We start from the raw sequence: 12,911 nt of genomic DNA on the forward strand, positions 1-12,911 counted from the left end.
AGGATCTTCTAGAACATGGCCATACAGCCCGGAAACCACGCAGCACCCAAGTGATTCCAGCCTTGAAAGCCTTCGACATTACCTTGTGAGGTTGATGGGGCTGAGAGAGTTCAAAGAGAACTGTGACTAGTCCAAGGTCATCTAGCAAGCTTCATGTGGAGAAGTGGGGAAACAAACCCAGCTCACCAGATCAGAGTCCTCTGCTCTTAACCACTACTCCATGCTGGCTTCCCATATCCTACCCAAGAGGCTGAGCAGTTAGGAGCATTTAACCCAGTTCTCCAGATTAGAGTTTGCCGTTCCTAACCACTTCACCATGCTGGCTATGCACATCCTACCAAGGAGGCAGGGTTGTTAGGAGCACTTACAGTACAAGCAATACTCTCTGATTCATTGATCATTGCAGGATGCGCAGATGTGTCAAGGAGTAAGAACATTTAGTGGTCTTTTGTGTGATGCCAGTGTGGTGGGAGTAGGGTGACCAGCAGACAAAAAGGCCAGGAGCTACATAAAACTGAATGAGGCTGAGGTTCCTGGGGGAAAGCAAGGAGGAAGCAAGGATAACCAACACTGAGTAAAGGGCACAGCTGAGATATCCTATCACAGATAGTCAAGGAGAAAAGCAGAGCAGAAAGTTGTCTAGATAGAAACCACCCTAGATGTTTATTACCAGAATCAATCATTTTCCTAGGTTGAGAATCTCGGTTTTTCCCGGGAACTATATTCAAACTATTGCCAAGAACTTGTTATTTTAATGTTTTACATCCATGTTATTGCTATATGAATCAAATATGACACTTGTTGCAAACTGTTGAATGAGTATCCTGACCAGTGCATTCCAGAAGCCACTGGTTGCCACAGCAGGGCAGTTGGAGGAGGGGAGTCAAATTCTTGCCAGCACCAATGCCATCAGGGGACAGTAACATAAGTGAGGCCAGCTAGCCAGTCAACAACCATGTACTTCCACAGTGCCGACTTTAAGAACCTCCATCCTTTCTGATTGGCTACCAGCAAGGACCCAGGTTTGACTTGCTCCTTCACCATCCCACAGAGGTGGCTGACATTTCCCAATGCAAAACTGTTTAACTATCACTCCTTATATAGTGGATATAGTCGTAGAGCACAGGTTGTGAACGTGGCTTGAAGATGTGGCTTTGGTTTATGGTTCTGCTATGAATACTGGCAGCTCATAGCTGCCTATAAGCCCAACCTGTTGGGTGGAAGAATGGGACATATACTTAATTAAACAAATTACCAAACAAAAATTACTGATATGGTTGTGCTGAGATAACAGGAGAGGAGTTGAAACCATGTCTTGTCACCCTGTTAACTCAGTTTAAACTTGGACTTCTCCCCTGTGAATTAGTTGAGCTGAAAACTAGGAACCCGGAGTACTCAAGGATAGTCTTTGAGTGCCGTAATTGTGCAGAAACAGTTGGCTTTCTCAAATGCCTGGCATGCAAGTTGTCTTGGCTTATTATACTTAGCAGATGGATAAGGCTCGAAAGATTGAAGATTATTAGTTTCCAAGTCAAGGGCCAAATGTTGCATAGGAAAGGAGACTAAATTATAATTCGCTTCAGAGAGGAAAGGCTGGGGAAAAAGCAGTACAAATTGTCGCCATTTATTTCCTGATGCAAAATGCATGCCATTTCAGATTTCAGTGGAGTAGGTGATGATGGCGTACCTTCTGGAATGCTTTGCGGTACTGTGATGGAGTCCATTTAATGAGCTTGAGAGCAAATGCGGCAAATTTATGATGGTCTAAAAGCAGCCAGAATCTTTAGGGTGGGAATGCGGAAGAAGTGTGTACTTTGTATCAATTGGCAAAGAAGTGGGTTTGTTACAGGTACTTGCTAGAAGCAGAGTAATTCCGCATTCCCACACTTGAGGAAATTTGTGAGGAGAGAGAACATAGTATTGGCAAGAGCCTGCTCCAAATCTACTCCCAAGAGTAGCCCAACCACTTGGTAAATGGTCTAATCTGTTATATTCTTAGTAGAATATTTTTTTCCCTTCATAGGGCGTAGGGCAACTCACACTGAGTCCCCAATAGCCCCCATCCAAGTACTGACTAGCCCCAAATCTTCTTAACTCCAGTGAGATTCCTGTATCGTGTACCTTCCAGTCATACTTGGGAATTGAAAGCCTTGATGCTTCTATACCTAGTGATAGATGGGGTAGGTAGTAGAGTAAAAGCAGGCACTCCTGAGGCCGGTAATGGTGAGTTGTGGGTTTTCTGGGCTGTGTGGCCATGGTCTGGTAATTTTTGCTCCTAATGTTTCTCCCGCATATACAGCTGGCATCTTCAGAGGCATGTCACAGCAGAGGCGAATCTAGGCAAACTGGAGCCCGGGAACAAAACCTGAGCTGGCGCGCCCCCCCCCCATGGCCGGCCACCCTCCCCCACCATGACCAAACAATGATTTTTTGCACCAGCTCACCCACAGCAAAACATACATGGCTCTCTCCCCACCAACTCTCTTTCCTAATTTTGTCCTCACACCAACCCTATGAGGTAGGTTGTTAGCCTGAGAAACAGTGCCAAGCCAGTGCAAGTGGGTATTAAGCACGTAAATCTTTCACAAATCACCCCCAGCAAAACATTTATCAAACAAATGTCAGCATAATCTTTCACAAAACACCTCCAGTGGAATCCACCGCCAAATAGCATCACTTTTAATGGTGTTTAAACCAGGGAGCTCAGATTCTTCTTCTAAATCCACCTTAGAGGGAGAATCTGGGGTCCTCGGTTAAAAAAAAATTGAAAGTAATGCTGTTTGGGGGTGGATCCCCCCCCGAAAAAGCATCACTTTCTAGGGTTGGAGATTCGGATGAAACAAATACCAGATTTGGACAGAATCTGGGCAAATTTGGGCATATTCGGACAAAAATTGTCTGAATATGTCCTGCCCAAATATGAACAAATCCAAATGCAAGGTATTCTGACTTTTTTGGGTATTTTTGGTGTTTTTTGGCCTGCAGGGAGCGCATTTTTAAAGCTAGCAGTACCAAAATTACAAGATGTCATCCGGAGACTGTCCTGATGATACCACTCAAGTTTGGTGATGTTTGGTTCAGGGGAGGCAAAGTTATGGACCTCTAAAGGGGGTGCCCCCATCCCCCATTGTTTCCAATGGGAGCTAACAGAAGATGGGGGCTACCCATTTGAGAGTCCATAACTCTGGCCCCCCTGAATCTAACTTCACCCTGAAATTTTGGTGTAACTAACTGTAAAAATATACCTCTGACAGGCACCCCAAAATTTGCCCAAGATTCTTTGTTTTGCAATGCCTTGGCTTCATTGTAGCCAATGGGGAATTTCTGAGTGTGTGAGCAGGCTGCACATTTTTGAAGATAGAGGCATCAGACTTTCAAGGTGGCTCAGGAGGCCCTCCTTGTAATAGCATCCAGGCTTGGAGATCTTTGCTTCTGGGGGTTCAATGTTATGGCCCCCCCCAAAAGACTTACTTTGCTTCCCCGCTCCTGCACATGAAGCTTGCTGGCTGAGTTCTCTCAGAACTCTCTCAACTTGCGCCCCGACCCACCCCTGAAAGCAAAGCTCACCAAGCTTGGATGCTATTACCAGGAGACCTCTTGGAGCCAACTTAAAAGTCTGGAGCCTCTATCTTCAAAAATGTGCAGCCAGTGCTTACATACTCACAAAAATTCCCCAGAATCTGCCAGGCTCTTCAGCAAGTTCTGTGGTGGGAAAAATTACTTTTCCCACCATAGACTTCAATGGAACTTTCTGTTATGCCCAGCTGGCTCTGTTGTAGAGGTTTCAATGGGAGGCACTCTGGTAGGGGTCTTGCTCTGGGTGGGGGCACTTATTTCCAGCAGGGCTGCTGGTGAGAGTCTCCAGAAAGGAACCAGCCAATTTTGCTAAAGTTTGCTTGGGAGGGGCAAATGCTGTGGGCATCAGGTTCACCTTCAACTGGGTGCTCAGAGCATTTTCCTCTCCCACAACAGCCAGATAATTGAAGCCATGAAAGCCTTCAACAATACACTGTTAGTGGAGCCTTTCACATTGCAACCAGTGATGGAGTGTTGACTGTAGCTCCCAATTTCCTTTTCTTATAAAGTTTAGAATGGCTGTAGCCTTTTTCATCTTCCCTTGCAGAACTTTTCACTAGCAGAGGGAAAGGAGGCTTGGTTTTAGATATTTCTCCATGCAAAACTGCCCTTAAAAAGAAAATCTCTGTTGCTGCTTTTAATTCCATGCCAGAGCTCTGGGTGCTTTTTTTTATTCCCATGTGTCCTCAGTGATTCACAGCTGACTCCTCCTCTTCCAGCTGGCACTGGTGGTAACCTCAAGTTCTGTTTTGCAGCTCCCAAAGCAAAGAACTGAGTTGCAGTTCTTTTCATAACAAAAGGCAACTCCATACTTCTAAGCTGTCTGTTTCCTTGGTAGAACACTAGGTTTTTGGGGGGCTGGGATCAGGGTCACCAGTGTTTCATGCCGGACCGGAGCTTTTAGATATACCTTGCTATGCCCTTGTCTCTTCAAGGAAGGCCCAGTTTTATGTCCTTCACAGAAGCGGGGAAGGGGGCAAGGGCCAGGCTTTCTCTACAGTGCCCCCCACACTATGAAACACTTCCCTTAACCGGGCATATCATGCTGTCATGGTTTTTCACAGCTTGGTTAAAAGTTAGCTTTGCTTTTGGGCTGAGTTGTGTGAGTTTTGTCAGTAGCACTTTTCAGAATGTTTAGCACTTGAGTAAGAAAGACCTGTGATTTCAATCCTAGAGGGAAGCCGCTGAATTTTGGATACACCTTCTAATGATCTCAATGTACTGGGGTAAAATAAAACGTGTTGTGTCCTGGGACGCATGTCACAGGCACACTGCTATGATCTTACCTTACTTTTTGTGATCCCCCAATAGCGCCCCTAAAATGATGCATTGAGCCCTCTGTTATGGTGTATAATAATGTTGACCATTTAAACTTATAATAAGGTTCTTTAAGCTTTGAATTGTAAATTGTATTCTGTTTGTACTCAGCTCATTAAACCATTCACTCTGCCTAGGATAGTATGTTCACTGGGGAACAGAAATAACACTCTGTAAGTGATAAAGAGATTTTACTGGTTTGATTTACCTTTGTACCATTTACCCTTAGGTGAGATAATCCTATTAATGCTGGAAATAGCACGATGGTATTCTTAAAGTGTAAGGCTGTGTTTATTTTTCCCCTGCACTGAGTTATTTGTCTCCTTTGGAGCATTACAAGGCACTGTTCAATTATACATAATACATGCAAAGCTTCAGTCCTTTTTCTTGAGGCTCTCCTACCCCCCTCCCCCTTTAAATACCAAAGTCATGCTCTGGTAAATGACTAGATTTTTCAGTGGCCTTTTCTGCACAGCACAATTATAATGTCTTGAGGACATTTTAGAAAGCGTTTTTGGGGGAAGAGGTTTCCGCAGCTCTCGCCCCCAAAATGTTTTCATGTCGTTTTATTTTTCTCGACCCGGGTTTTTAGAAAATTGCCAAATTTGCTATCTTTTTCCCCCTGAAGATGGGCTGAAGACATCTCCTCTTGCTTTGTGAACGGAAGCTGGCAGGAGACACTTTATTTCTCCCTACCCAGCTCTTTTACTTTCGTTTTTGCTGCTGGCGGCGGCCATTTTGTGTGCCGCTGCAGGGATTCTCTTGCCTCCAACATTTGGTGAAGATATCCCACAGAGGTTTCCTCTGCTTGCAGCTCGTCCGCACAAGATTTTGCTGTCAAAATGTACATGGATAAAGTTTGTTTTGCCTGTCCGTTAAGCTTCAACGACACAACAGTAGGATCTGCAATATGCGCATATTTGTGTCATCGTAGTTTCGCAGACGTCCCCCTCAAAAGAAAAAAGAAAAATGACAAGTGTGTGGAATCACCAGGCAAAACACACTTTAGTCATGTATTTTTTTTTAACATGAAATGTCGCACAGATGAACTGAAAGCAGAGGAAACCTTCACGGGGAAGTTTCACAAAACGACGGAGACGGGAGAATCTCTGCAGCAGCACACAACATTGTGGGCACAACTATGAAACTGACAAGAGCTCTATCGAGCAGCAGGTGGGGAAAAAGAACCGTTTGGCCTGGCGACTCTTGAGTTCTTTGTGCAGACCGAACACAAAAAGCCAATGCAGATCTTTCTAAAACGTCTGCAGGATATTTTACTTTTGCTTTGCTGAAAGGACCAGCTTCATTCTCGAACAAATCGGCTGAGCAAGGAGTAATACTCATGGTATGAATAATCATTTGATATAACAACTCCTGTGTGTGTCAGGTGTGCAATTGGCTGATCATAGAGATAACTGAATTTGAAAGAAATAATGGTTTGGGTGGGTGGGTGTGTTGTGTGTGTGTGTGTGTGTGTGTGTGTGTGTGTGAGAGAGAGAGAGAGAGAGAGAGAGAGAGAGAGAGAGGCTCATTCCGCACATGCAGAATAATGCACTTTCAAACTGCTTTCAGTGCTCTTTAAAGCTGTGCGGAATATCAAAATCCACTTGCAAATAGTTGTGAAAGTGGTTTGAAAATGCATTATTTTGCGTGTGCGGAAAGGGCCAGAGACAGACAGACAGACAGAGCGAGGAGAGTTTGGTATTATAAGTATGTGTTTCTTGTCCATAGTTTACCAAAGAGAAATAAAAGCTGCTCATCTCCAAAAATTAGTGCCACACAACAGATTCTCCAAATCCTTTGTCCCAATCACATCTGTTCTGTCTCAACAGTCCTACAACGGAATGACAAGCACACCTCTGTTTTCAGTATATCTATTTGCTGCTCGGCCAACTGCGTTTATTTGCGTGTGCTCTGCCTCGGGTTGCCTATCATCTGTGTAGGTCAGCCACACATCACCAGAAGTGGGAGAAATACTTTTTGAAGATGAAGCGAGTCTGAAAACTACAGAAGCGACTAGGCTAGAAATTGGGGGCAGTCTGTCCTTATTTTCTGCCTGTCTCTGAGGTAGCTGTGTGGCTAGAAAGAGGGGAAAACAGCACTGGTATTGGTAGCCATGTATATTCAGTGAAAACATGTTATACAAGAAAACCATGATTGTATTAAAAGATCAACTTTTAGAGGAGGGTGTTGGTGAGAACAAGCAGCAAATGGGGAGAAACAAGAGCTTCATCCTTACCATGATTTTTCACTTCAACCCTTCCTTTCCATGCTATTTTCTTCCTACTCTTCCAAGTATGTTCCACATATTTTTTAAAAAGCATCTTCTGCGTCACATGATCAGGAACATCAGTGTGCTTTCACATCTCTTTATGTACATACAACTACCTAAGACCTGCTAGCACCCATTTCCTACTGCCAGTCTAAGCAGTGGTGGGAGAAAAATATAAAAAAATGGCTGCTGGCAGTTCCTGGGGAAGACTGGCATCAGATCCGGGTCTTCTCCAGAAGTGATGTCATCCCATCAAGCCGACAGTGCCCTGCCTAATCTCGTACTGACTTCCAGGCAACCCTTTTGCCTGTAAATCAGGGGCCATGAGAACAGATCTCTCTGAATCTGTGAATTCAGCACTGGACTTTGATCCCTAGCGCTTTTCAGTTTTGAAGTAATCATGATTTAGTGCCGTGGTGACGAACCTTTGGCATTCCAGATGTTATGGACTACAATTCCCATCAGCCAATTGGCCGTGCTGGCAGGGGCTGATGGGAATTGTAGTCCATAACATCTGGAGTGCCAAAGGTTCGCCATCACTGAGTGCTTCTGGGATATCCTTGAAATGAAGATTTGACGATCACTTTTCTTATTGGGTCTTTTCGTGATTTGACCAGTGGTGGGATTCAGCAGGTTTGCACCACTTCGGCAGAACCGGTTGTTAAAATGGTGCTTGTAAACAACCAGTTGTTAAATTATTTGCATTTCCACCACTGGATTTGACCTACTTTTATTTAGAAAGTTTTGTGCTGGGATTAGATATTGTCCCTTGTAATCTATGATATGAGAACCTTTCAATGCAGATCACTGCAACAGCCAGACAGGACCCTGATTCAAAGTTTCAAGTGGAAATTATTTTGTTCTGAAATTACAACTCCAGATGCATTTCCAAGAGGCTCAGAGCCTCTTGGAAAACCTGTTGCAAGACAGTATTGTGGAGGATCAGGCATTTGTCTTAGAAATGCAAAAAGCGAAATAATCAAAATAATATTCTACCAGGCCTGCCTAGGTGAGCTCCATAGACTCCAGTGAACTCCTTTTTATTATGCCTGCAAAGTCTCTTGTTGAAAAAGTTACATTTCTTTGATAACTTTCATATTTCTCTATTAAGGCATTTTTAGCTGCTACAATGGAACTAGCAAGCGGAGAGCTATCAACTAATCATTTTTTCCCTGGGTTATGATGATATTCCAAATGTTTTAATGCATTCTGGGGACTTTGCTTTGATTTAGTCTCCTTCACCTTATTTTATTGTATTATAAATCTTAAATGTTCTGTGTTTGAGAACCAGTTTTAAGGGTAAGAACTGAGCAACTTGCAAGATAGCATCTCCTTTTTGCCTCTACCTTAGAAGATTAAATTGAAACTCTTCTGTCTGATGCCAGGACAGATTTAACCAATCATGTATCCTTTTACATGTAGGTCAATCAGAGGGACAATCCGGCACTGGAGCCTATTATCCATGGGTTGAAGGGTGTCGTACATCATGGTAAGTAGATACTTAAAGTTCCCTTTTGCTGGGAAGGCTTGGAATATTGTCCTTAATGGAATGGGTCACCTTTTCAAAAGACATACTGAGATGCATATTTTTCATTCACTGACATTTAAGGATGCTGAAGCATAGGGCCTGGACTTCCTTTTTACCTGGAAAGGTTTGGGCTAACCATTTGTTTGTTTGTTTAAAGGCTTTGTATGCACACATCATACATTTTTAAGAAGCTCTGTAGGATTACCTGATCATGAACATTAGTACCACTCAGGTTTATGGCAGCGGCTTTTCTTTTATTTGCTTGGAGAAAAAATTACTCAGCCCCCTCCCCCAACCTTCAATTTGTCTATAAATTGTTTGTCTTTCAAATTTAGGGAGCTGATAATGAAACAGAAAATTAACTATCTGTGAAAATTAATTAAACTTTGCAGTAGGAGAACATCCTTCTATCACTGACATAAATGTGATCGTTCAACTATTCTGATGCACATAAACCTATTATCCTTGAACAAATAACATGTAGTGAAATAAATATGATATAGTGTATATTTTTGAAGAATTTTTTTTTTTAATGGAGAACTTTTCCGGTGGTCTTAACATTGGTAATGGACCATTAGCAACGACAGCAAAGCAGTATAATTTCAGAAGTACCCTCGTTGGATTTTAATCTAATGATTTGTAAAATGTTAATAATCTTATTAGCATTCGCCAGGCATCCACAGAACCAGTGTTAGGTACCCTAATAAATCTCCGTTCCATCTAGAAAACATCTTCACACCTTTCCTGTCATCGTCTAGTATGGATTGTCTTTAGACATTAGCTAGCGCTGTGGAGCTTAACAAATATTTTTTTTCTCTTGACTGGAAACGTAAAACCAGGTTACAGTGTTAGATTAAAACAAATAGGGTTCTGGATTAATTGCTCGGCTTTCAGAGTCATTTAGTATTGCTGCTGGGAATGCCGATAAATCTACTGAAAGTGAAAAATAGGGGTTAAATGATAACACACTACCAGATCTTTCATTTAGAGAATTTTCCATAGGTTTGTTGCCATTTATAAATTGCAGTCTTCTGCGGCGAAGTAAAAAGTACCCACTGAGCTGAAAACCATGTTGTTTTGTACAGAAATATATGTTATTATCTAGTTCCCACTGGGCTACGGAAGAGTCTGGAGTAAAAAAAAAAAAGAATAGCAAGGGTGAATTGGTCTATTGTGGTGATTATATAATTTGACACTGAAGTCAAGCCTAGCATTTAAGTGACCCAGAATATCTCATCCTACCTGCTCGGTATTTCAAGGTCTCAACCCCCTCAAAGATGATTGAAGCTGTCCCATTCAGTTTCCATCAACTGCTGGAATACCTGCTGGTGCCTAATCATACTTATATCTTGCAGGAATGCTGCATCTCCTCCAAGACAATTGTCTAGTAAATAGTAATGTTGTTCCCTGGTATGTGTTTCCTTCCTCCCGTAATAATGATTGTTCAGTCTTGCACTTGCAGAATCTAGGTGGGGCAAGACACATAAATTTGGTGTCCTTCCTGAGTAGTGCTCACCTTTGAAGTGATGGAAATAGGTTGGTGGCATTTGAAAAACCTGTTTTCTAAGAACCATTTGTAAATGGGGAAGAAGGAAACTTTATTTTCTTTTGCAAAGTTAAAGCATTCAAAGGCTTGATGGGGAAGAGTGGAAAGGAGATCTCCTTGGTTGCTTTGTTCCTTTATATAACTGATGGTTGAGCTTTGTGATTCGTGGATCAGTTACTTCAGTTCCACGCAAATCTGCGGGATCCCATGCGTGTGAAAAGAAGATACTAAATTCACTTGTTTTTCTCAAGTCAGTACTGTTATTAACTCAGTCAGTCAGTCAGTCAGTCAGTTAACCTTTATTAGGCATACATATTGAGAAGAATATAAAAACAATCACTTCTCTCAAACTTACACTAAATATTTCACAATACTTGATAAAACTTGAAAATCATCACAAGTATTTGTATCATTCTTGTCTTAATATTATGAATAGGTTTGGCTAACATAAAAAGCAGTCCTTCCTACACACATCACACTTCTGACAATCAAATAAAATATGATGAACTCAATAGTTGTCTTAATTTGCCATAATTATTTAAGAAGTACTCAGATAAATGTACCTCTGTACTCTTGTAACATAGGAAAGCATTTGGTGAAAGATACATCCCATGTATTTTATTGTGTGTACTTTTTGTATTTATGTATGGGGAGTGAAAGATTTAATTCCTCCCTTGCTCCAAAGGCCTAGGGTAAGTTAGAGGATATTCCTATCTCAGTTTAGCCTAATAATTTCCCTTAGAATTGACTGACTCAGTTAAAAGCTTTGGGGTTCTACTGGATCCAGCTTTATTACTGGATTCGTGATTTCTTGACTGACAGATGTCTCCTTCACCTCCCCTTGCCCTTCAGACACTGCATTCAGTACATCTGTACACAGAACGAACTGAGTTTCATCTGGAAACCTTTCAAGTGGCTTCCTGTATATTGTTCATAATATAAGAAAATGCAGTGTATGTCCCAAGGACCAGCAAACTATTACCAAATGTCACAATACAACAGAGTTTTTAAAATCACTGTTTAAAGTCTTTACAGCCTAAACAGTGGTGGCAAACCTTTGGCACTCCAGATTTTATGGACTACAATTCCCATCAGCCCCTGCCACCATGGCCAATTGGCCATGCTGGCACGGGTGATAGGAATTGTAGTCCATAACATCTGGAGTGCCAAAGGTTCGCCACCATGGCCTAGCATGACATATTAAAAGAATAGTTGCCCATTCTGTGAAAGGTTTATGAATTCTGCTGCTTGCCCCTCGTCCTGCTTTTTTAGGTCTAGTGGTTTGGTTAATCTTTATACAAAATGTTCCCAGCAGCAAAGAAATCTTACAAGATTAACACCCACCCACACATACACACACACATCCTAATCTCCTAGCATCAAACCAAGTATCCCCAGTGTGTAAACCATGGGACCAGTATCAATTCTAGAGATTCTTTGAAGTCTGAGGTTCCTGGAGAGACATGCTGATCACCACAGCCGTGTTTGCTTGCCAAGTGACTGAGTTTCTCCACTGAGAACCATCTGGTAAATACCAATATAAACTGTCACATCCATGTGATGTTTAGATGGAGCAATGTTCAGGAAGGATTTGTGTGAAACTGTTCTAAGTACGAGCAGATAGTGAGGACCTTGTGGCCATCTCTTCTCTACAGAGTTTTCTCACTTTTTCTTGCCCTTCTAGTGATTTCTAGGGATCTTTAATGTCAGAAACCAGTTCTGCAGGAGTGGGAGCTGTCTTGGCTGGAGATTTCGTCAGGGATTTGAATTACTGACTAATTTGATGGAACATAAATAATTGTGCCCTTCACACTGTCATCGGCTTAGTAATGATGATAGAGAAATGTCAACATAAAAATCAATGCAGAGCTAGCTTCTGTTAAAGAGTTTGTTTTATTTTCCTCATCTTTGGGGATTCAGTTCCTAAAATCATGATGTTACACTACGCTTAATTTTATAAAAAGTTCTATCAAAAATACTCTAGCTTGAAGAAAAATACATAATATGCCAAAGAACCTGACAGTGCCGAGGATAAAAAAGGAACACTTGCAATGTTTCTCCCATGTTTTTGTGCCCTCAGGCACAAAATAACGTAGTTATTTCCAATTCTAAGCAGTTTATCCCATAAAACACCATGAAGATATGTGGAGGAAACTTACATTGGAAGCTCTTTCTGTAAAAGTATTGTTCTTGTTTCTCTGTATATAGTTGATTCTATGGAATTCTGCTCTGTGTATACATTGATAATTGTCATCCACACCATAAAGTGGGATATATAAACACATAGGAATGAATCCTGAGCTGTGTTTCTGTGAATGCCATAGATTTCTATCCTTGGAGTACAGCTTCCTCAACTCCTCCCTCCTGTAGCAGCCTTAAATGAATTGGAAATCCAGTGCCAGGAGGCCCCTGGTCCCCCAGGAAAAGGAACTTGGGAGGCATATCCAGTTTCCACAGGAGGGAAGAAGATGAAAGATTGTGAACTGTGAGTGGACAGGCTGTTCTACAGGTCCACATCATAGAAAATGCACACCAGTGAACCATGGCCCACTGTAGATTTCCTGGATAGCTTTAAAGGGGGCTTGGACAGATTTATGGAGGAGAAGTCGATTTATGGCTGCCAATCTTGATCCTCTTTGATCTGAGATTGCAAATGCCTTAACAGTCCAGGT

The 12,911-nt window shown here is 42.0% G+C and overlaps 1 protein-coding gene across 1 annotated transcript in view; it reads left to right on the plus strand.

Moving 5' to 3' along the window:
* The window catches only part of PTPRG (protein tyrosine phosphatase receptor type G), a 703,641-nt gene that overhangs the window by 495,935 nt on the left and 194,795 nt on the right, over positions 1–12,911 (plus strand). The window contains exon 6 of the mRNA XM_048487318.1: positions 8,588–8,654. Within this exon, the coding sequence (XP_048343275.1) occupies positions 8,588–8,654 (67 nt within the window). The remainder of the gene's footprint in view (positions 1–8,587; positions 8,655–12,911) is intronic.

This window comes from Sphaerodactylus townsendi, linkage group LG03 (assembly GCF_021028975.2).
Source record: "Sphaerodactylus townsendi isolate TG3544 linkage group LG03, MPM_Stown_v2.3, whole genome shotgun sequence".
Taxonomy (NCBI): domain Eukaryota; kingdom Metazoa; phylum Chordata; class Lepidosauria; order Squamata; family Sphaerodactylidae; genus Sphaerodactylus; species Sphaerodactylus townsendi.